This window comes from Cariama cristata, unplaced genomic scaffold (genome assembly GCF_000690535.1).
Source record: "Cariama cristata isolate BGI_N322 unplaced genomic scaffold, ASM69053v1 scaffold34572, whole genome shotgun sequence".
Lineage (NCBI taxonomy): Eukaryota > Metazoa > Chordata > Aves > Cariamiformes > Cariamidae > Cariama > Cariama cristata.
In genome coordinates, this window is record NW_009603878.1 from 19,853 (window position 1) to 45,906 (window position 26,054).

Genomic DNA, 26,054 nt, shown 5'->3' on the forward strand with positions numbered 1-26,054 from the left:
TTGTGCTCATATAAAGCGAAGAACCAGACTCCCTTCTCTCAACCTGTGTCACCTCCCACTCACCTCCTTCTTTGCAGTTGAAAGATGAAAAGGGAATGGTTTACATGCACACCGAAATGATGTCACCTTCTGGGCACATCTTTTACCTTTCCCATGTGTGTAGGAGGAAATTTTCTTTGGCGCTAGTAAAACATGGAGGAAATCCGTGTTTAACAATCCATTTTAATGCCATCTACTGCCCTTTAAACCTCCTTCTCCCCTGCACACCTGGAACAAGAGTTAGCACACAGTTCAACCTAAGGCCCCGACCCAGCAAAATTCTGAAACAGGTAGTTGGCTATAAATGCACAACTGCTTTCACTGGAGCTGAACAAATCCAGGCTTCAGCAGCTGACTGAGCATGTCATTGAAGAAATGGAAATACAATTAAGTATGCACCAAAATGATTCACAGGTCGGGGATGTAAATTAAAAAAAAAAAAAAAAACACAAAAAACACCAACCCAAAACCCAAACAAACCCGAAGTAATAACAATCCATGGAACTACAACATTTCCATGTCCACAAATTTATTCAGGCATTTCATGCCCTAAAACCAGGAAAAACACACCATCAAGTAAGAATCACTAGCCTTACTTGCTGGTAGTTGCACAAGGAATAAACAGCTCACAATTGCCAATACTGTATGGAGCGTTGCCAGTTGTTAAAAGAAAAATCACAAGTCTAAGGGAGGCTGCCACAGAGAGATTTTGCATACTCATTCCAGAATGTTTCTCTTTACTAACACATTCCTTGGGGCAGCTGTTTTCCTTATAGCTGCAGGTGCCTTCACACACAGGGATTTCCTTTCCTTCAGGATTTACCTTCTCCATTGGCAGGAGATCTCAGCAAAGGTTCAGTTTCTCAGACAAAAGAGTGCCATTCAGGGTAATTTTGAACAGTGCTTGGATAGCTACTTTTGATGTTTATCACAATATCATAGCCATGAATGATTGAAGGGGCAGGATAATCCCATACTGAACTTTCATGTCAGAGTGAAATTTTTGCCTGGGAAAATATTATACTATGCTGCATCCACAGGATTTTTTCACATTTTCACCCCTCATAACTCTATATTTTATGTACAATACTCCAACATATTTTTCCTGATTTTACACCTTAACTTTGTTCCTATTTCTTTGTAATAAATGATTCTTTGATTTCATAGTGAGTGCTGGTTATTTTAATTCTCCCCATGTACGCTGGGTCAGCCGCTGCATCTCTTCCCCATTGGCCCAGTCCTTGGGCCAATACTAATACTACCAGACTATAACTCTTGGTCCAAATCTGTCCTCGGCTTGTGCTTTCTGTAGTTCAATGATTTGGCCAATGAGCCATTCCACGTTTCATAAATCAGATCACATAATTTTAGTGAACTGTGAACTTTTCACACGTTGACTACATGTTTATGCTAATAAGATACTTAGAACAAAAGGCTCTAGCAACACTCTGTCTCACCAGGCTTGTTTTATTCTAAGAGACGTATTCTTTCTGTGCCATGCATACTGGCTACATAGCCACAGCTTCAAATTACAGTTTTATGAAAGGTGAAGGAAAAGTGAGAAAAGGATGAATTATTTTGTTTCCACTATATTACATCTCAAATTCTTGCCTACCTTTTGATATACTATTCTCCCTAACATTTATTCTGTTGAACACAGTAATGATACTGTAACTGTTTAATAACCAGCTTCAGGTACCTTGTAAGTAATACAGAGAATAAATGTTCTGATAATTACTAATTTCATTAATAGTCATCTTGCTTCTAGGGAATGGTAAGAATATACTTTTCAAGTTCTCATTTTGCAGCATATGGCATCACAAGTGTTTCCGTTTTTTCTGAACTGATGTAGGAATACACTATAGATGTATTTTTCCGCCAAAGCTGGAAAGATGAGAGATTAAAATTCAAAGGACCTATGACTGTTCTCCGATTAAATAATTTAATGGCCAGCAAAATTTGGACACCTGATACCTTTTTCCACAATGGAAAGAAGTCAGTGGCTCATAACATGACGATGCCAAATAAACTATTACGAATTACAGAGGATGGGACATTGCTATACACAATGAGGTGAGCCCTAAAATATTACATCCTTCATTTAGTTTGACATTTTAACTTGTTAGAGCATCATATTTTCCATACAGGAAACAGGTTCCTTTTTGAGCATAATTTCATTCCTGCTTAGTAATTATTTTCACAATAGGCCATGGAATGATGGACAAGCTGAGGCATTTGCAGTGCTTATTTTTTTTTCCTCTCCTGCTGTGCTACCTTTACACTCACTGGATGTGTCTTAATGCTTGATTTTAAAAAGGTACCTATAGTATTAGGAATCTATCAGTTTGCAGAGTATCTTAATTTGGAGTTGCTTTCTGGGATTCCATCAGCAAAGTATAAAAAAGCCTGAAAGTTTAATATAACGTAGACTACTAGGTTGTGTACAAGGGTCTTTAATCTTCAGATCCTATAGAAGGCAGACTCTAAGAACTGGCAGATGCACACAGAATTCATTGCCCTTTCTTCGTATTTCCTGTGCTTGGGAGCACAGGAGCATGACAGTCTAAAAATGAACATTTCTTATTCCATTCATAACAAGAAAAACAATTCATTAAAGCATTTGGAAAGTTAGGAGAAAAAAATATTTTTGTGCTGGCACCACTCTTCCTGGAAATATATTATCATCTTTATGGGTAACTGAACTTTAGCTATCCAGTTGTCAGCAGAGGAGTTAAATAAATCCTTTTGAAATAATGATAATACGCAGTTGTGGAAACGTTCTGGATTAAAAGACTGCAAATTAAACAATGAAAAAAATGGTATGTTGTCTCTACAGAGCTACACATCCCCTGTTTATTTCTCCCATGGAATCAAACAAGGTATAAAGTGGATTCTGTTGACTTAAAGTCAAGATGGATAGCTTAGTATGTAGGTGAACACTGAGTTTTCTTTTAACAATTTTAAAGATGTTTTTAAAAGCAGTAGAAGAATTTGGAGAAAACAAAGTCTCCAGGCTTTTGAGAGCTTGTCAAATATGTTCAATTTATTCTGCAACATCCTCCAAGACTGCTTAGGCTAGGGTAGAATCTGCTTGGCTGTTAGTTATACAAGTCCAGGTCAATTTTTCTTGTCTTCCTAAATTCTTGGCTGTTAGGGATTTAATCCACAAGAACACTATCTTGGCAGCACATTGTTCACATATGTCTCTTTTTTTGACCATAACCATTTCTATTTGCTCACTTTCGCAAGTGCCTTAATACAATCTTCTGCCTAGTATTCAAGTATGATTGTTCATTCCTTGCTGATGTGTGGTATGTGACTGTTTCTAGTTCATTTAATCTCCTTTATTGAGAAACATGTTTGCACCCAAACTGATAGCAACGAAATGATTTCAGCAAATGTCTGAGCATCCAGAGTGGGCCAATTTAACAATGGCAACAAGGAAGCAATTTCAGTTTCTAATAGATTTTAATGCTCACACCAAGTTAGAAGTCTGAGCATGTCTCTGCTGTACAGTGAAACATGGCAGAGGGGCAGAGCCAGTCGCGCTGCTGCGTCTACACATGCTTGTCGGCCCCCCCAGCCAGCCAATTCAGGTCCTGTTCTAGCTGCTAATTAATCACATAACAGATATTATGCTATGCGTATTCTATGTGTCTTAATAGAAGTCTATTTGCTATTTCTATGAAACTAGAATAAATGTGTCCTTTTGCTCATTAATCCATTATAGATTGACTGTGAGAGCAGAATGTCCAATGCATTTAGAAGACTTTCCTATGGATGCACATGCTTGCCCCTTGAAATTTGGAAGCTGTAAGTTTATTTTAAACTGAGGTTTCTCCCTTTTTAGGCCACTTTACAAAAGTATTTTGCAACTGAGAAAACCTCAAGGTTTTAATCTTGTGTATTTTTCACTTTTTTGGCATGGTTGTATTTTTATTCTTATATATATATTTATATTTAGTATAATGAACCTCTTCTCTGTGTCTAAAATATCCTCCAGTGTCATGCCTGGACATTCACAAAAGAGAAAAATGACAGTGCTCTAAACATCTAGAAAAGTAGTCACATAGAAAATGTTGTTAATCTTATACTTACTTTATTTTGTTAAGACCCAAAACCAATGTTCAAGAAAAGTAATTCAGACCATCGATAACTGAATTGGTTTAGGCGAGAACAATTCCCCTACAATAGCCTTGGCATGTTTAGAACACAACTTTGCCTAAGATTATAAAATATTCATTTTACGATCATGCAACATTTCTGGAAGTGAAAAATCTCACAAATCTCCAAATTGAGTTCTACACTTGAGGCATTTGTAACCTTTGATTAGAGAACATACTGGACAAAATGTAATGTAATTGAAATCAGTGTAATAACTGACAAAGCTTACTGTGAGTTGAGAATTTCCCCCAAAACTTTCATTTGAATAACAACCAACCTGACACTGAAACATTCAAACTTAGCTAAACACAATGTTTTAAAAAATTAAATATAGCCCCTCTTCAACTCTGAAGTAAAACAAAAAGTGAAGAGCTGTTTTACACTGGTTGGTTCAACACAAACAAGGAAGATGAAATGTGTGGAAGATGTAATAGTGTACAAATTGTTTCCTCAATGGCTATTTTTTTCTAGTAGAAATGGGTCGTTTCACTGATAATGGGTACTTAGTGGCTTGATCAATTTTAGAAGTCAACAAACAGAACACCCAACTCATTCTTCCCGTGGTATCAGACAGGGTGATAATTTACTTTGGGCTGAATAGCTCTATTTTTACGATGAGAAAGGACTGATGTTTTGTCTTCAAGGAGTTACTAGCCTCTGAGATAAGATTTAGAGAACAAAAAGCTCATACAAACTTGGAGTATAACTGACAAGAATAGTTTACTCCTTGAATGTTAAGTTTTCTTCCAGCACTTCCAATAAATCTTTCAGAATCTCCTGCGAAACAGAAGAGGGTGGGGGGGAAGCCTTGCTCCGGTTAGTAATAGGGCAAATAGCTGCAGTGGGTTCTTGATTAATAACAGATCTGTGCACCTGAGATGCCACTTAGATAAGGATTGGTCACAGAATTTAATTTCTTTTGAAATGCACATTAAAGTGTCTGTGCAGACTGCATGCTGGATCTGGGAGGTGGGAAGATGGCTAATCGTGGGTAAAACCTGCTAATGCAAAGTTAAACCATCTGCAGGTTTTGAACAAATGTGAACTACTAGATTGAATTATTATAGACTTGGTAAGACATCTATCACCACATCTGTGCATTATTGAGCCACAGCCTGAACACCAGACCCTCTCTAGTCTGAACAATGGTTCCCAACATTGAGTTCTTTCTGGCCCACTGTGTCCCAGATTAGTGTGAACTCTTGGTTCACAAAGAGCATGGCTTTCCAGACTACTAGGTATCTTGCCTGGATTAAATGATTAAGAGATGCAGAAATTACGAATGAAAAGGGATAGATAATATGGATTTGAACACAACTCCAGAACCACATCACAAAGTAAAAACAAGACAGCGAAAACACATGCAAGTGTATCTGCATATCTTTTGTATCTAAATTGGTTTCCTTTCTATCCTGAAAAAAAATTTAATTAGCATAATATACATAATTTTCTTAAATGAACAAAAAAAAATTCAGTGTCATTTCTGATTGAAAGACCATTTCTTACACTAAAGTCAGAGGTGATATCTGGCATTCTAAGCTCAGAGTGCAGGCATGGTCTGTCATATTTTACAGGCTATTTTCTTTTTTTGTTGTTGTTTTGAACATTAACTGGCTATCATGACAGCTGTCCTAAACAGGACCTAGCAAAACAAGTAACTCCAAATGCTGGGAAGGGCCATGAGACAAAATCAAGGAGCTTTCAGGGAAACTTTGCATCCCACTACTAAATTCAGGTGAGCTTCTAATCTGGGATCCTTATGGGGAAGAGTTCCGTCTGTAACATGGTTTTACTGCAAACACTGCATGGGGAATTCACTGTCCAGAACAGGACCTTAAAGCTGGACCTCTCCCCTCCTTCTCATCAGATTATATGTCATAATCATCAGATTATAGAATATTTGTCTCAATATTTAGTTATTGATATAAATAGAAGTATCTCCCATGGGACAAATGGCTGGACCCAAGCAAGATATGAAAATGGGACTTGCTGTTGTACATAGAAAAAGAACCGTTCTTATATTTAATTGCCACTTTTTCAGTGGGAATCATATTTAAATACATTTGAGACACTTCTGTCAAACAACTGAAGCTATTTATTATAACCATCTTAATGGACTCAAAAATTTACTGAAAAACACATTTAATTGTCATGAAAGCCATGCTTTAAGTGTAGACTACAATATTACACTCAGTAGCTCCCCAAGATAGTGTTTGCCCAGCTCTGTTTGTTTTGGATTAAATTGGATAAGAGTTTTTCGATGTCCTCCACTGCTATTCATCACTTGTTGGAGCTGGATTCAGAAAAGCCTCATACTGAAGGAGTTGCATGTGTCCTACGGACCCTGCCCATATTATAGAGCCTGATAAATTTTTGACCCAGCTCCAAGGCTAAAGCGACTTGCCAAAATAGCAGCTTAAGCTAGAGGTTATTCCAATGTAAATTGAATGTAACAAATGCTAAGAGATTCTGGAACAACAAAAAGCCGTATGTTGGCAAAATGAAATCAGAAAGGCAGATGCTCTCCTCAACTCTTACCACAAAAATCTGATTGTCAATTTAAAACTAAGGCCACTCTGGAATGCAGCAGTGACGGGAGCAAAAGGTTATGTTCCTACTTATGCAATATCTGAATTAGAAGCTGAACAGAGCATCGAATCTGGCAGTTAACAGGGCAGGGCAAGCTCATTTCCAGCAGTGATGAGCATACTCCCTTCCCTCTAACCCAATCCAGTGGTCCTCAGCAGCTCAGGAAATCAGTCCTCTCTCTTCCAAACTACTCTCATACTCCAGAACAAGTGAAATGCTTGAAAATTAATATTATAATTACCACTCTTTCTTTATGTGATTAGATTAGTAAACCAATTCTTGTACTTTGGCCATTATTTTTAAGGTCAGAATTATTAAAGCATAGATTTGTATTTACCATTGATTCCAAAAAGCTGTGTATGTGTTGCAGTGCTTGGGGAATATGAAGTCTGAGGGTAAAAGCACCCTTCTGCTTCAATAATACAGGATCAAATGCCATGGAATTGATTTGCCAGCACACTCTATCCAACACCACCTCTTCAATTACTAACTGTTATCTCTTATATTAATAAGATAAAATTACTAACTCACAAATGAGGCCAAGTAAATCAGATTCCTCCTTTTCCTTTCCTGCTTGCCAGTCCTGAAAGAAGGGAAAATCTCATCCTGTAGGTAGGAGTCTCATGTCTTTTTAGATGCCCTAAAATGTCCCATCTGGCTTCCAGCTGCCTTTGGTGGGTGCAAGCTTTATGTAGGTTCTGATCACACATTCAGTCCCATACATGTCTTGGGTACTCTTAGGTGTGAAAAATGACACTAGATGCCTCTATGTAGACAACTAACTCCCACCCTAACTGCTCAGAGCGAGAGCTGTCAGACTCCAGACTATGCAAAATAACAGAAGGATTTTACAAGGGGAGTAAGATTAAAAATATTTATATGTAGTTTGATGCCTGAAATAACATAAATAACATACTAATAACAGCACAAAACTCCTCGATGGCATATGTAGTATGCTACTGAATTTGGATGGCATATGTAGTATGCTACTGAATTATCTACGTAACATACCAGACTACTCGCGTTTGGAGAGCCCACTGTGGTTTTCTTTTGCTTTGTTAAGACTCAAATAAATGTGAACTCGACCGTGAGCATTTCCCAGAATTAACCAAAGCAAAAAAAATAGATTAATTGTGATTTAAACTCACGGAAGCCTAGTCAGCCTCAGAAATGACTGCTGTGTCTGTTATACAGCAAGGACAGTGCTGGGGGGGATAACCAAATGGAAAACTCTAGCCGGGCTGACGATGAGGTCGCTGAAGCCACTCTGAGAAGGACTTATTTTCTTACAGTGGCCCAGACAACACCACACTATGACAAATTGAAAAGACTGGGACTCATCTTTCTTGATGATAGTTAAAAGTTAGAAAAAGAGTTGGAGTCCTCACATGCCCATGAAATTCCTTCCACTTCTCACTGTTGCTTCTGGTTACTCAGACTTTACATAGGTAGGAATGATGCAAGGGAGAGAAAGATTTTCATGCCATTGAGGACCAACTTTAATCCAGCCCTACAGCAGATATTTAGCTAATCATCATATGGATAGACCTATAAACCCAGTTATATTTCCCATGATAAAAAATTCCAGTAAGCTAGTTGTGGGTTTCTACAGATAATTAAAGATAATTTAATATTCAAACTACTACTCAAAACATTGCTTTGATAAAGCCATATGGCAACAGATGGTGCAAAGCTGAAATGCAATGTATTTCTTTTAAATTAGATGCTTATACCAGAGCAGAAGTTGTGTACGAATGGACACGGGAACCAGCAAGGTCAGTGGTTGTGGCTGAAGACGGCTCTCGATTGAACCAATATGATCTGCTTGGACAAACCGTGGACTCTGGAATTGTTCAGTCCAGTACAGGTCTGTGAAAAGGTTTTTTTGGGGAAGGGTCATATTTAACTGCCAAAACATAATTTAGAGCAGGAGGAAAAAAAACAAAGACCAAAGAGTGAGAGAGGTAAGTTTCAATATATGAGCTTCAGATTAGGAAAACATGATGCTGAAAAGATAACATATCCTGAGATTATTATCCTGCTTCAACTAGTGGATAAAATATTTGAACAATTAAAAAGCTATAGTAACAGATCTAGTCAGAAAAAACAATAATTTACATTATAAAGAAGCACTCCTCATATCCTTATTTTATCATCTGCTTACTATATAAGATTAAAAAATAGTATAAGAATATGAATCCTCAGAGATCATATTCCTGGAAGCAATGAAGTAAGTTGCTAAAAGAAAACATATAGTTTCTCAATAAGGTATTTAGAGACTAAAAAAAATATGTCATCAAATTATAAACCAACTGGAACATCCAAACAGGATGAGATTAATGAGATACAGAAATATAGCCGACGTTTATAGTATTGTCTACCTGTAACCTTGAAGCTGGCTAAAAACCTTTGCTTTTTCACTTTGCTGTATTTGTTTCAAGATGTTGTGGGGTTTTGTTTTGTTTTGTTTTTTTTAAATAATTTGGAAGGGACATGAAGACCTAAATACAGTAAGAAACTGAGCATTAGGCATGAACAAGAGCTCAGTGTTGACTAGATTGACTGTTCAGTGGACCAAAAGAAGCACTGCATTAGAAGAAGTAGTTGTACTGCTTTGAACGCACCCAGCATTTTGACTGAGCTAGAGAACTACACTTATACCTGCATAAACCAAACTTTCTAATGTGTCATTCAAAAAGTCAATGAACATTTAAGGAAAAGTGAGTCAATTTAAGGTGACCCCTAAGTCATGTCTGATTTTTTTGTTTAGCTTGCCAAAATATATTCATATGCTCTATTAAGCCAACAAAATTTCTCACAGACAAAAGTTTCAAGTGGACCAGTATTGCGATTACTGCTTGGAAGCTTCTGTTCAGTTGACGTAATCATAAAAGAAGTATATGGGACGGCAGTAATAAGGACTTTGCATAAGAACAATATCAACACAACTGCTCCCATAGATTCACCACTTCCATTATTGAGCACAGAGGCATGCATGAGACAAGTAAAAAGAAAAGGGGAGAACTCTTGGCCTGGCCACAGCTGGAAATTTTCCCATTGACTTTTGTGGAGCCAGTAACTCACCCCAGCTGCCCTTTGCTGAAAAGTCAATAGGATTTGTGAGGCACTGCAAGGATCTTGAGCTCTTTGCTCTTTATTTTCTGAAGCTACTCACTCAGAGAGACCTCAGCAACCTGTGTGCCTGCCCTTTTGTGCTTGTCGCCAATTCTCTGCTTGCTGGATGCATTATAAGGGCAGCGGGATAATCAAAAGAGATTCATAAGCTTGGGAACATATCTAAACCAAATAGATAATACCAGATACAGTTCAGGGTAATTAGACAGTAACATGAGAAACACCCCATAAATTGTTAAAAAAGGCATATAATACCTTTTTAAACAGAACTGAAAGTAAACATAACAATTGTAAAAATTCGTCATGCATTTCCATGAAGAAACAAAAAAATATTTGTTGAATGTTTGAATTCTGCCTCATTTTTCTACCTGAAGAAACTCTTTACCATGCCTATCTATGAAGTTAAATACAGTATAATTAAGATTTGCTGAAATAAAGATGCTATTGTCTAGATGCAGAAAAACATTACAAAGAACTAAATACAATGGTTATCAAAATTAAAAATAAGCCAAATAAAGAATCTTTTTAGTACCAAACTTGCAATCCTCTTTAGTTACTACCCAATAAGAATATACAGTGGTGGAAGAAACACATTTATTGCTTGCAAATTCAATGTCTCAAGGAAAAATTCTTCTTGATTTGCTCTGGAAAGGAAAATATTTTACCTTCTCTAAAATAATGGTGGGGATCAGAAGTGCTTAATAATCACTTTTCTCCCCATTCAGGTAGTTGAGCAGATAGTCTCAACAGAATCCTCCATTGTATCTTTGTCCTCTGATCATCTCTGTTTTAAGATATGATATACGTAATGAAAAATACAAAATCCTTCCCTAATTTCACAGTTGTGGATGATGAGTCATCTGACAAAAAGACAAAAGGAATTTAAGACAATCTTCACGTAAGAGTTCTCAGCACCCTTATTAGGCAAGAAATGAAGCTGATTCTGCTATCATTAGAGGAATCTACAACATCTTGGGCAATTTTAAGATTATATTTATAGTTGTCTGGAATTCCAGACAGATATTTTCTAAGACTTTGGGTGTAATTGGGTTACTCTAAACATTCTCAAAACTATTAAATGATTTGGTGAATCTATAAAGTCCTTTTCTTTTCCCCATTAATTTCTTCCTTTGCTAGTAGGCCATCTGCTATCCTTATTTCTGGATCTAGAAAAAGATAGCTATAAATACTGATTTTTTTATGATGAGAATCTTGAAAGACCAAAACTTTTTTATAGTATAGTTATTCATCTACACTGGTAATGGAATGTGAAGCTACTACAGGCTTAAAAATAGTATTCAGTAAATAAAATAATAATTATTCTTGCTGCTGTTTTGCTTAAGTAGAGTCATCCATTTTTCACTTGTATGTAAAATTCCTGTAACTCTCCAACTACTGACTCAGAAAGAGTTTAAAATGATCTTTTTTGTAAGCACCTTAACAGATGCTTAAAGGGCTCATGCAAGTTTCTGTTTACATAGAATTATTTTGCCACCTTGAAAACATTGTTTTGCACTGAGAATCATCAGGATTCATACTCACAATGGTGTACTTTTTTCTGATGCTCTGTAAATCTGCTAAGTGGATGCTGTTCTTCAGAACTTTTCTATTGGGTTACATGACATAAGTAGCAAATGAGAAATACCTTGTTTAAAATTAATGGCAAGGAAAGCCTTCCTACCTACAGTGATAGAAAAAGTATTATTATAGCAAAAACTCAGTCCTCACTTCAAACCTTATGTCTGATGTGATGCACATTAATTTTAGGTGTTCATTTGATAAACTGGATTTGTTACAAATAGTTTACAGAACACTGAGTAATACGTTTCATGTAACTTTACTGAATTATCAACTATTTTCTTCTAAGGACACAGGTTAGTTTATTCCACTGGAGCATTTGACTCAGTTATTGAGATACACTGTAGAATTAATGGCTGGTTAAAAACAGCAGCTACAGAAATGCTGAGCATAGGCACAGACTCTTCCAGAGCACTGGAAGTATTCAAATGTGGACAATCATTCAAAACATTAAGTTAATATAGTTGAGGGAGTTGCGTGACCACTTTTAAATGCTTCCTATTCTGTAATACATATAAACTAATTTAAACTTCATGGAATAAATAAAACCAAATTTATCTGCTCAACACTGTTATTTGTAGAAGACTTTAGAAATTCCAAGGAAGCTAAAAAGAAATACCTATCTTTCTAACTTCTTTGGAAAAGAGAAGAAGAGATAAGAGAACATAGCTTGTGCTACAACTTGTGAAAATCTAGTAATCAGACACTATGAATATATGAAATATTTTGCTCAAGAGCTATTTGAAATATTAGCTTTTAGGGAATTTTATGGCTGAATTACAAACCTTTGAAAACACAATTATAGAGGAGTTACTGGGAAGTTAAAACAGTGGTCAGCAGTTGTCATGAATGTGCTATGCTTTTCAATTAAAGAAAGCCATAAAACATGGGGAGCTAAAGATTCAGTAAATAATCGGGAGTACTTTCATATCCTACAGTCATTTAAATAAATCTCATAAAAAATCTACTATCTTCTAATAAACGACTGAGTCCACTGGTATTTTGGAGACTTAAAAACATGTTTTTGCCTTGTAACTGAACTGTAGGCATTATTCTAGGCTTATGCTTTGCCTGATTCACTCCTCATGGCATTACCTTTAGCTAACTTCTAGCTCAGACCTGCTGCAATGCTTAACAGATGAGAGTAATCCCTGTCTTTTTAATTGCCTTTATGCTTTGAATCTTCTTCTCATTTTCCAGAGGTTAAAAATACTTTGATAATTTAAGCAGCTAAATAAAGCTTCAGACTACAGTAGTGTGTTCACTCTGTATTCTTAGCCTGCCATCTACAATCACTGAATTAATTCTGACATACCGTTGTGAGCATTCTATGTCTGATTGCATTAAAATAGCTTCCCACGTCATATTTTAGAAGATAAAATTAAATTATTGGCTCTTCTAGACAAGGCTAGCACCCTTCATAAGATCATAATTGCTGGTACAGGGGGAAAAAAGGTTGTTTCAGTGCAAGTTAAAGAAATGTGGGCAAAATTCAAGTAATAATGCCTACTATAATACTTCTGCGAGTCCTATTTTTGAAAGAAATTTTTTTCTTGTGTATCCTTTGCTTTACCTCTCAGTTTACAATTGATTCTCTTTTCTGCCTTTGCTACTGTCTTTTATATTGAAACATACCAGGACTATTGTCATATCTTATTTATAAGCTTTCCTCAGGGTTATACATTGAGCAAGATTGTTCAAATTAATGTTATTCTCTGAATTAAAGAAAAGGGCATTTGACATGCTCAGTGCATAAGTAGTCAATGTCTAGACATAGTTTTTCAATCCAATTTAAGCATTTCTTGTACAAGAGCAACTTTCTCTTTCCAACTGCTTACATTTTAAAATAAAATAACAGTAATTTCACGTCATCTCTAATCTAGACAGAGGTTTCCATTCAGTTACATGTCCACTTGTTTCTTTCCTAAGATAACGTTTATTGCATAATAAGAAGAATCAAACTACAAAAAAAAAAATTCAAAACAATAGGTTTTCCAATCTTTTGAGACTATACTGTTTTTCAAAATCCATTTTCGATGATGTAAATAATGATCTGAAAATGAGGTTTTATTTGCTGTGCTCTGGCAGGAAAGGTTTATACAGTTATATAAATACTTAAGATTCCTTTCAATTGCAGTTAGAATACCCAGCTTATATGTTTCTGTAGCATCCAAAAAGTCAGTGCTTAAGAAAATATTCTGTGTTATTCTTGCATTGTCAATTTACCTCAAGGGAGAGTTTAGTAAAGTACTGAATTAGCAGAACACGGACACTTAAATCTTCAGAGTACATAAAGCACAGACAGTGGTAACATAGACACATTCACATTAACAATTACATCTTAAGTCTGGCTGAACTGAAACATGTTTGAGTACATGTTTTGATTTAGTCTTTATATGATGTTTACATGTGTATATTTCAGTGGTTTTCCATCTTCTAATGGAGCAAGACCTTTTACAAGAGGCCTAAACAGCCACCAGTTAATGCAGACTTTCATTGACTACTCAGCAGAGATTAAAGATGTAAATTTAATTAGCATTTCCCAGAACTGTCTAGTTTTGTATTATTAGTGGAACTTCAGAACCTGCTTTATTAAATGTTTTCTTCAGAGCTGACCCAATTTGATCTGAGGACTTTTTTTTATAATAGGGGTGAGTATAATGAAAAAATACTTCCTACAAAGCCTTCTAATTTGTGTATTTATAAAAGCTTTAATCTCCCTGTTTTTCTTGCTTTTAGGGGAATATGTTGTTATGACTACACATTTTCATTTGAAGAGAAAGATTGGTTACTTTGTCATCCAGACTTATCTGCCATGCATCATGACAGTGATATTGTCACAGGTGTCCTTCTGGCTTAATAGAGAATCTGTTCCAGCAAGAACTGTATTTGGTAAGCAAGACCTATAACCCCTCTTGGCAATCATAAACCAAATAGGTTTAAGAAATGTTATGGTAAAACTAGTTATGCATAACACAATACTGGAGAATAGCATGAGCCTGGATGTAGTGCACAATAGTTAACACGTTTTATTGCAAAGATGTAGCAGAAACTGATTTAAGGTCCAAAGTTTTTAAACTGATTGTAAAAAGAGACCTGAAAATATCTAAGCAATCTATTACAGTTTGACTTTCCCAAAACAATAAATATATGAATAAAACATTTCTGACAAAGGCAATGACCTTCATGGTGGGTATTGTCAAAAAGGCTTTAATCCATGGGTGTTAGTCATTTGACATCCTTAGACCCCCTGACAATTCTCATCTTTAAAATCTTTCTCATCCGTCCCTTTTGCAGGCTGCTGCTAAAGGTCTTCTGTTTAAATTAGTGACAATTGTGCTTACAGTGGTGAACAGATGCAACTCAACGAATGCAGTAAGGAGGTGATCTAAAGGACTCTAAGTTTATACAGTTGGTCTCTAGTGTTTTAACTACTGCTTGCAAATGCTTATCTTAAAAACAAACAACTAGCATATTTTTTGGAGATATTAATCTAAGTCAAGTACATAATTAAAAAATAAAAAAATACGTAACAAATCTTCAGTTAAGGAAACTAGAGCCCGAGATTTCTGCTGTGTGACCTAGTCTTTTTTGTGATGTTCAGATGGGACACCTGAACACTTTTGGCAGGAGGAGGTGGAAGATCACACAGCTGAGCTGGCTTTTACACTCGTTTTCTGCCTCAGGGCACTGCTGGGGCAGGACACCATGTGCCCTCCTGCTTTGCCGAAGAGAATTTACCCATTTACACTGGACATAGCAAAGCCAGAGAGTCACAAGGCCTGATGTTGAGAAGCACAGACTGTGAAACTCTTGTTGAACAAGAGCTACTGTTATTGACCTTTTCTGGCACTCTTTACAGCTGTGCTTTAGTTTCCCAGCACCTCTGGAAATCAATCACAACTTGCACGGCCTTTGACCTCATGAACCAAGTAGAGCCCTTCTGTTGACATACAGATGTATGTTTACAGAAGAATGGTTTAGACAACAATATAATTAAATTTGATTTACATAATATTGTTCAGATTAACATCTAAAATTAGTTCTGAATTTTTGTCATGAATTTCACTGAGAATTCACCTGGGACTTTTATAGGCCTCTGTAGTCAAATCTATTGAAAATGTAACTATTTTACCTCTTTCTGCATATGCCATTTAAAAAGATATGTCAGATCATCAGTTTGAAATCCTGTACTTCATTGGCCCTAGATGGAGAACAAAATTTCCTAGTTTCGCGATGAATAATATACAATACTGCACAATGTTCAAGCTGCTATCTTCACAGGTTGAAGAACCCACACATGTCAAAGTTCTCCTTTTAAAAGACAGTTATTTAGTACATAGTCTTGTGTTTACTCACTATGTATCAAGATAGCTTTTTCTTTTCTTAATGGCAGTGAAACAATGTTCCAGAAAATTTTGCATGAATGTATATACATACAGAAGCACAAATCACATCTTTTAGTCCACTTAGTACCACAGATAATAAAAATCATGAATCCTGTTTTGCTACTATGTAAGAGAACCATAAGCTCACTAGTAATGAGTCAAAGACAAGAACAGGTTATTTCTCAGGGAAGAGAAATTGCTTCCTCATTAGGCAGTAATAATTCAAGCTCTTTACACTGGCATGTAAATACATTGTTCATTATTTGATCTATTTTAGACCACTGCACATTTTCACTAACACTCAGTGCAGCGAAGATGAACTCACAAGACACATTCAATACATGACATTGCAGTTGTCAAGGTAACTTGTGGACATGTGATTTGATGTAAATGTCTAGCCTGCACTTGTAGACATTTATTTTTTTTCAAGCAGCTGCAAGTAGAGTGAGTTCAATACAGTCCTGCTTGCTCTCTATGGCCGGTTAAGGGTTTCATCAGCAGTGAGAAGCTCTATCAGAAACACACATTACGTTATCATTGTTCTTACATAAATACTTTGCTATCTTTAGGGCATTGGTGAATAAAGGGACAAATCTGTAAAGCCATCAATTCAAATAAATGTAATACCACATAAAGCTTAGCATATTTGAGTATGCATTTGAAGGAGCATATACCAAATAAGCTGAATGAAAACAATGAGTTTTTTAGTTTTCTCTCTAGACATCTTAGAACTGTTGGAAAAAAGAACTAAAAATGTTAAATTGTTAGATCTGTAGGAAAATTTGCAGGGCATGAATAAGGAACACCAACAATGATTCTCCAAATACCAGGAAGCATAAATCCAGTCCACAACTCAAAATACTATTTCCATATTATTCTTCATATTATTCAAAATATTATGTTTCTACAACAATGTCAAAGAATAAAGGTATAAAAGATGTTTTGAAGATCCTGCAACTTCCACAGGACTTGAAATCTGATATCCTTAATTAGCAACTGAACTTAAGTGGGGAAGTTTATAAGATTAGGGGTGAAGACAAGGCTTTCCAATCCATTGTTACAGCTGAGAAATGAAGCAGAAAAGATAGCCACTGATCTAAAGACACTAAAACTGTTTGCTTTGCAGGAGTGACAACCGTCCTGACAATGACTACTCTGAGCATCAGTGCAAGGAATTCACTCCCCAAGGTGGCCTATGCCACTGCTATGGATTGGTTTATAGCGGTGTGCTACGCCTTTGTCTTTTCTGCACTCATCGAATTTGCAACAGTAAATTACTTCACAAAGAGAGGCTATGCATGGGATGGCAAAAGTGTCGTTCCTGAAAAGGTAACATCACTTAATATCTATCCCGACAGGTCATACTGTGTCATGCTTGGTGACTATATGGGGGTTTTTAGCCCACTGGAAATTCTTATTATTTAGAATAGTAAGTAATTGTCCCAAAGAAGTTTTCTTATGTGTTCACACACAGCATTTCTACATATAAGCAATAATTACTTAGACACTGAGTACCTAAATACTACTTCTGACATACTGGATGATATTTAATGCTATTAATAATTGAAATTTTTACTGAGAATTTGACTTGTGTCACTGAGCAGAAAAAAGATAAATCCGTATTTTTTTTTTAAGGGAAGGAAGTTAATTTTCTAGTGTTCGAGCAAGAGAAAATGGGGACGCCTCAGTATAAACGTAGGAAAAAATCTTGTGGCTCCTGTATTTGACAGTTTCCAAAGTATATTGCTCCCTCCCAACATGAACTACAGGAGGACTACTCTGTGATCACAACCAAATAAGTCACTGCAGGGCTTTTTTTTTTCTTTTTTTTTTGCCTCCTGTCATTTCCCTATTTTTAAAAAATGGAAAGAATTATTTTCACTTCTTAGTCTATAGGATAAATTGATTTGTTTTGGGGTAAGTATTGACAGTTGTGTTGTGAGTGTACAATCCTTATCCTTACCTTGCTGAATGCAATAGAGGGACATCACACTGACTCCCTTTGGTCTGGGATCAGACCCAGCCTGTAAATTACAGGTGCATCAAGAAATTGTTGAGGACATTTAGGGGATGAAAGAGAAAGTTTCCCATTTCCTATGAGTTATCATGTCAGCTGCTTCTGTGAGGAAGCCCGTTTGGTTAGTTCGGGGTTTTTTTGAGGCATCTTCAAAGACACTTTTAACTTGCCTAGTTAGTTATTATGAACATTCACAAACTAGAGCTTCAACAGAATAAATATTTGGAGGAGCAGATGTTACTCATTGGTATACGAATATATGTGTTTAATTCAGGATTGTATGCCTATATATAATTTTTTTTTGCTATTTTAGTTGCGTAAGTCAGTGAGAAAACAGAAATAAAATTAGGAGATTTACACGATGACAACTAATACAAAAGTATTGTAGAATAAATGAGCGAAGTAACAAGACAAACTTACAGTAATGAGCTGCACGACTGCTGGTGAATATTGAGTTTTCAGTTACTGATGATACTTTCATTGAAAATAATTTGTTTGACTCTCCATTGTGCTCCTATCTTCATGATATCTATTGTAAAGAAAGGGCTGTATTAAAGAACAAAATCCTTAAATGTTAAATATTGCCTTGTTAATAAAACCTACCTTGTAACATAGCTACTATAATCAGTCATTTCACTTGTTTCAAAGAAAATTACATTTTCAGAAAAAAACCACACCAATATAAACACAATATTCAACACCGTTTAAAACATTGGAAGATTTATGGCTTTGCATTCCTCAGCAGGTAAGGGTCTTTATGTGCCATTTGATACAAGTCAGCAAAGACATACCAGTACACGGTAGGGTCTTATCTGCAGACATAAGGAAAGGCAAGCAAGTCAAACTAACGGTGAACAGAGCACTGCAGCTTAATAAAATTTAGAGCTCGAATTAGCTATTATATTACTTTTTCATAAAGTTGAATGTGACTTGAAATATTAAGACTCTAACTAGTGTCAGGGCTTTCTGTGGATCAGATTCCTCACAACATTTAAACCTGGAGAAAGGGTTTCCTCTGAGACTTCTGTGAAGTGGGTCTTTGCCTGCTGGATTTATTACTGCTCACTAGAGTATCTGGCTGAGAAGGAAACAGGATTGGCTTTGTACTCAGCAAGCGTGTTAGCAGCCTTCCTGCTCAGGAGGAAAAGAATGGATAAACTAAAAAAAAAAAAAAAAAAAAAAATCTTTCTGACATTGCCTTTTTTCTTTTCTGAGTATTTTTTTCAACCTGTTTGTTCCTCCTATTGAGCAGTAATATTCTAAGACAATTTGAAGCTTTTTCTTAACTTCAAGCTAAGCTGAATATTGTTGTCATGAAATAAAGAGCACCTACATCAGAGTATTATGTGAATCCCTTTTCTTACTAAGTAGTAGAAATTTAACATTTCAGCCTTCATTTCCTTCCTGTGCAGGGCTCCAAGCCATGCTTTGACAAGCCTCTCCCCACTTGCCCTGATGCTTTTGCAGCTTCCCTTCACGTTCCCAAGTGTCCTGAGGGAGCCTATCTGCTACCTGAAATGTTCACCTCTTGAACAAGAACTTTTTTACCAAAGCCCCCCTACTGAGTGGTCTGTATAGCTATTCATCTATAGTTCATGTGTCATAAAAAGTACTGCGACTACTTTAAAAAACATTGCTTCCGTGGGACAGCTGCTTCTTGAAAACAGAGAATTATATTTGTTATCTTGTGAAATGACATAATAGATCACATTCTGCTGATATTTTCTCTTTACCCGTATCTTTTTTTATTTGCTTCTAAGAGAATAAAAAGGATAACATTTGTGTATTCTATTTGTGGCAAATATTGCCTAAAGATTTTTCTAAGCTCTTGGGATTTTTTTGTTTTCTGTTTTTTCTCTCATAATCAGAGGAACTTGGAGCTAAGTGGTGCTTTCCTTTACACCTCTTTAATACCCACTACATCTCTCTTCTATGTTTATCCTTACGCAATCGCTGGAGGAAGGGTTTGGACTGTCTGCAACAGGGACAGCTGAATTCCAGCTGGTATCCCCAGATATCAAAATTTAAGTTTTTTCCTACAAGTAGATTCCAGAAGTCGAATACTAGAAAACGTAAGGACTCGGGAAAAATCTAGATAGTCTTTCTGATCAATAAGTTCTTCTCCACTAAAAGTTTTTCAATACATTACTGCTTTAGAAATATAGGTAGGTGGATGCAAAAATCACACAGCTGTTTAAGTCCTTGTATATGGAATGACATTTCGGCCACTGTGATCCAATTGTAACATTCAAACAAGAACATTAAGTTTCTATTGCATAATGCTTATGCTTTTGGTGGAAACCATTAGTAAATAGAATAGTGGCAGCTTTGCATTTATTAAATAATCCACTCAGCGTGTGGTCACATGATATTTTTATTGCGTATTTTTATGTATGAACTGTATTAGAATGCATCATATAACATTATTTGTCTTAATATTAGAAAACTACATTAAGAAATTCAGTGTCTTTTAAAGTTTTTGTCCTGGTCAAGAAGCACAGTTGATTAAGGGAATATTGAATGACGAGTGATTTGTCACTATTGATTACCATTAAAGTTAATTTTGTCGATCAGTGAGCCTAACTATCAGTTTAAATCCTCATTATAGCTTATCCATCATCTAATTTGGTTTAACTAATACAAGCAACACAGATGGATGATTTTTGTCTTCACCTAAATATTTTGCATGAGTCATGTATCTGGACACTAACTTCTTTCTTACAGTTTATTATGTTTTGTGGTATAAATTCAACTAATTGCAAAATTTTATGATGCTTTTTCGTAATTTTATCTGTTGAGAAGATGGTGAGAATAAAACATTTTCTTCTTTCTTCAGCCAAAGAAAGTGAAGGATCCTCTCATTAAGAAAAATAACACATACACAGCTGCAGCTACGAGCTACACCCCTAATATTGCAAGGGACCCTGGGCTGGCAACCATTGCTAAAAGTGCAACGATTGAGCCCAAAGAAGTTAAGCCAGAAACAAAACCTGCAGAACCCAAGAAAACTTTTAACAGCGTCAGTAAAATTGATCGACTATCAAGAATAGCTTTCCCATTGCTTTTTGGAATCTTTAACTTAGTCTATTGGGCTACCTATTTAAACCGGGAGCCCCAGTTAAAAGCTCCAACTCCACATCAATAACCTCATTTATTTGTATAGTTCTGTTTCGTCTTTTGCTCTGGGAATTGCTTCCCGTTTTCACATATAGTAATTCCCATTTGCTTCATTGCCTCTGTCTTAAAGAAAAAAAAAAAAAGGTTTCTTTATCTAACAAAAGGTAAAATATATCTTTATATTTTAAAAAACTGTGTGTGAGGAAGAGAACAATATAAGCTATATACTTTGGAAAAATGATTCTGAAAATAGAAAAGAAAGAGTTGTAGAGTAATGAAAAAGAAAGGGAACCATTTGTAGATAGCTTAGTACTGAACGTCCCCAAAAGGTATTGTATATGTACATGAAAAAGATATTTTTATCCCAAGGATTGTGGGGAGTGGGAAAATGTTCTTTATGACGTTCCTGATGCACATACTACACCATACCATTTATCCAACCACTGTTTATAATCTTTTCAAGGAAGTAAAGCTTTCCATTTGCTGAATCCCATAAGATACGTTTTTTTCCTAATCCTTTTGTCTTCTTATTCCAAAACACCTGATATATTTAATAGTAAATGGTCTTTAAAGAAAAAGGAAATCTACTCACTCTAGGTACAGTTTGTCACTGTATAGCACATAAGATCTAATGGTAACAAATGCTTTAATCTGCTGTCTTACTGCAGTCTTGTTCTAAGCATTGAGTTGTCACTAGACTAGATTTAAAACCAGTTGCACAATCCAGTGCAGATCCTAAGTTCCCTCTATCACCTGTGTAATCGGAACAATTCCTGGATGCTTTTACAGATAGCTTTTACTCATCACTATGTTTTAGAGTTAAAAAAGAACAAAACGAAACAACAAATTTTGCAAGCTCTAGATATGTTGAATGTATTCTTTTATAAAAAAAATGATACATTAAAAAGAAGCTTTAGACTGAGATTTATGGATAGCAGAAAGACAAAATATAGTATTTAAATAATATATGTAAATATGCAGCATGAGATTGTACATTTTTTTACTTTTTTAAAGTTGTGTTCTTAAAACATTGTGTAGGGTTCACCTCTTAGCTCTTAATATGTTGTTAAAAGCTCAATAAAACATATTTAGAGCCTGAATTAAAAAAAAATCAGTGGTACAGGAAAGCCTAAAGATATACGCAGAAAGATTTTGGAATTAATTCCATTTGTAAAGCGGTTAAGTGTACAGTAGCTTGCAATTTGACAATGTCATCCAATGTATACTATTAGAGTAATGACTGGTTTGCTCAGGTCATGCATAAATACTAAAGTATGGGATTATATTTGGTAGATAAAAAAGGTGAAATATTTGTTAAGACTGAAGTTCATCTGTATATTACTGCTATATTTGCTGATACATAACTGTTACAATAAGTGATGTAATATATGTAGCATTAAATACAAAAATCATACATAAAAGAATGTACAGGAAAATAGATTTTATTGAGTAAACTTACTACATTTCATTTTTACTGTAGCAATATATTTGTAGGAACAATATGTAAGGGCTTTAAATACAAGATGTCCACTTTTGCAGGTATTGTGCTCCCTTTAAAAAAAATTCTAGTCAGTATCATTACTGCTGATTCTTAGAAATAAAATTGCAGGTAAAGATTTTTCAGAGACATGGGAAGAGTGGTGGATATTTGCAAACATCAACTAAAAAAGTGTAATACATGGTATTGAATGAATTTTAAAACAATGCTACATGAGCCTCCAGAGAAACAGCTACTGAGAGTCAAATTTCACAGGCAATGTTTTCTAAACTCTCAATAAATCAAAAAGCTGACATTCTCCACCTACAAAAGGAAATAGTTAATGTTTTATTTAGACACTTTTCTTTAATAATGCTTCATTGTCTAACATTAGTCCTGTCTAAACTTGATAAGTTATCTGATTGGAGCTTATTAAAAGGGGATGTTTCATCTTCTGGTATCATGTGTAGATATATGTATAGAAAAAAATAAACTATGGCTCTTTAACTTCTGTGTACTTGTTTATCTTGTTATTTTTGGCGTTAAACTAGTGTGTTCATTTAGGGCATTTTATCTTTCTCGCAATTCATAGCTACCTTTTGGTCTGCATTTTGCACATTAGATGTGAATATTACTTAACTAGTCTGCTTTTTGCTATGCAATGATTGCATTATATCACCTCTTAGTTAGTCTATGCCAATAGTATTATACTGTATAAACTTGATTGCACAGTTTATCAAAGACAAGGTATTCTCTATGTAGCTTTTTTACAATGCTTTGCTAAACCATGTAATAATAGTAAGTCTTCCTTGAAAATAATGATACACTCTTATAGAGGACAGTTTCTGTTTACTCCTGGGATAATTTTAAAAAGATGACATTGAATGTTTATTGCACCTCAGTGCAGTGATGTGGCAATAAAACCTAAATCTAATAGAGGTTGTTTATGGCAGAAGCATGTATTGCTTTACAGAGTTTAGCAAAAGCTCTTTATTTTATGTCAGACTGTAATTCTATTACAATAATAAAGCTAAAAATGTTCAATAATGAAAGTGAATGTTTTACTTTGGTTTTCTTTAGTTACTGTCTTTTATGACACATCGCTTGATAAACTGCTATTCATTCAAAAACTTAGTTTCTGTGGATTTGGTAATGAATGCAGTTTTAACAGCTGTAATTTTCTGTCCAGTATTTTCCAAGGGTGAATATAACAACCAGAATGTTTCTGAAATCTGATTTGACATTCAAAAAAAGATAGCTCAGTCTGTACAATGTATATCCAGTAAAGCAATTAATTGAATCAGATGAACAATTGTTAAGGTTTAGTACCACAACAACGAATATGATATAGCGTAGGAACAGAATAAAATGCATTGTCTCCTAGATAAAATAGCAGACAAACCAGAAAGCGAGATTGAAAATGTGGGTATTTATGTTATCGATTTCACTGTTTAAATAAATGCACATATCTAAGAAAGACTGTTAGAAGAAAACCTCAGGCTGTATAAAATAATATTTCACTTTAATGAGTTGTGGGGACAGCATTCAAACAAGCATATGTATAGCTTGAAAATTTTAATTCTCAACTCTTCATTCTTCCCCACATAGAAAAATACAAAGAGAGGAAAAGTCATTCCAGTGCATTCAGCCCTGAATTCCTCTTGGGACAGCTCCTGGAAAGCAAGGCTCATGCTCTTATGTAGGGGAACACAACCAATTGTGGACACACAGTTTTACAGGATCCAAAGCAGGAAAGCCTGATGTAAGTGTATATATGTATATAGCAATATTCATAGTGTTCTTAAGCACGAGTCCTACAGAAGGGATTCTTCAAAATGGAAGGAAAGATTGTGGTAATACAGACTCAGATTCTATTAACTTCTTATGCTTTCCTCTATTTTGAATGAGAATAATACAGTCTGAATCCCTATTCCTTACTAACTCCATGGAGATGAATCCCTATGGAAACTCACACAGGATATTCTGGAGGAGCATGGTAAAGAAAGTGGCGAGTGACACTCTTTGAATACCCACCTCCTATATTTACATGCAAGATGCAGAGCATACATGGGGATTCTCACATCTCCTTTGTCACTGCTCAGACATTTTAAGGTGAATTTTACTCTAGTAAAATGAGCAAAAATGTCTAGATGCAACAGGATTTGACTCAGAGAAAAATATATAGCACTACTCAGTTTCAGAGTGGTAGAACAGCCTCATCAGATAACAGATTCACAGTCACCAGACAGTCCAGCATGACACCCTAACACGGCATTGCTGTGTGGGTTCCGATATTACATCAGTAGGGGAATTCGTCCAGTTTTTCTTGGATCATCCCTAGAAGCTACTGCAGGACTTTCTTAACGACCAAGAACCTTTTTTACAGCGCCAGTGACTTTCTTAATGATATTCTTTCTCTTGGACTGACTCTGTGAGACCTGAAAAAACTGATTTCCTTTTATCTCTGCCTCCTATTTTTCACCAATATGGTAAATAATAAAAGCTTATGAAACACCCTAATGGCTAGAAAATGGGGCACACATGCTTCAGGGAGCAAATAATAAGAGAACCTCTTTCAGGCTGTGCTTTGTATCCGAATGACTGTCCAAATAAATTAGTGTGACTGGGGAAAGTCAAACTTTTTCTTAGAGGCTGTAAAAACATCAGTCACACTTTAAAAGATAAAAACTCCAAGATTTCCTCAGACTTTCTATAGCAGATTCAGAGAAAAAAAAAAAAAAACTCATTCTATGCATAAACAAGACATAGCTTAAACAAAAATGTATTTGCAGCCTTAGCACATGAATTTTGCAAGTGAAGTGTATTATCAGCTTGTCAAGCTGTTGCTGTCATGTTACATCAGATTACAAACTCCATCAAATACAAGAAGAGAGGTAAAAGCCTTGACACGACAAGTTTCTATAGGCTCATTCACTCTGGCTATAGGCCTATCTAAACAGGAAGGATAACCTCACAGCTGCTAGTAAACTTATTTGATTAAACTGCTTTAGGGCATTTGAAGATGCTCTGCATAGATTTTGCACTTGCAGCACAGCTGTTACATGCATTTCACCCAAAGACTAGAGACATTTCCCCTCAAAAACCTGCAGACAGACAGATCGAGCAACAAAGGGCACTGCTTTTCTGACTGTGCTGTCAAGGGATGAAAGACATATTTGCCGAAATCTTAATCCGATCAAGGACATCTGAATGTAAACAGATATCATGGATTTCTTTTCAAATGTCCTCATATACAAAATATTTAATTAACCTCAAGTTGCACAAGCGTAAGGATCTGAACCAGGCCTAAGATGCTAAAGCTGTTTAGAAATGGTTCGTTAATGGCTGCCCAGAAGGCACGATCTTTGCTACATAATAGTTTTACATGTCTGCATCATCTGCTTAATACTAGGTGACTAAAGTGTCTCATAGGAAAAAAATAATTTAGCTGCTATGGGATTAATGCAAATTTCTTTAAAACCCCCCACATACTTAGAGCTCCTATTCCATTATTTCCTATTTCAGTTCTGTTTAACATCTTCACTGATGA

At 35.6% G+C, this 26,054-nt stretch overlaps 1 protein-coding gene across 1 annotated transcript in view; it reads left to right on the forward strand.

The window, feature by feature from the left end:
• The window catches only part of GABRA1 (gamma-aminobutyric acid (GABA) A receptor, alpha 1), a 39,439-nt gene extending 18,142 nt beyond the window's left edge, over nucleotides 1-21,297 (forward strand). Inside the window, exons 4-9 of the mRNA XM_009695368.1 lie at nucleotides 1,892-2,112; nucleotides 3,770-3,852; nucleotides 8,516-8,659; nucleotides 14,245-14,397; nucleotides 17,020-17,222; nucleotides 20,747-21,297. Of these exons, the coding sequence (XP_009693670.1) occupies nucleotides 1,892-2,112; nucleotides 3,770-3,852; nucleotides 8,516-8,659; nucleotides 14,245-14,397; nucleotides 17,020-17,222; nucleotides 20,747-21,055 (1,113 nt within the window). The 3' untranslated portion in view covers nucleotides 21,056-21,297. The remainder of the gene's footprint in view (nucleotides 1-1,891; nucleotides 2,113-3,769; nucleotides 3,853-8,515; nucleotides 8,660-14,244; nucleotides 14,398-17,019; nucleotides 17,223-20,746) is intronic.
• The last annotated feature ends 4,757 nt before the right edge of the window (nucleotides 21,298-26,054 follow it).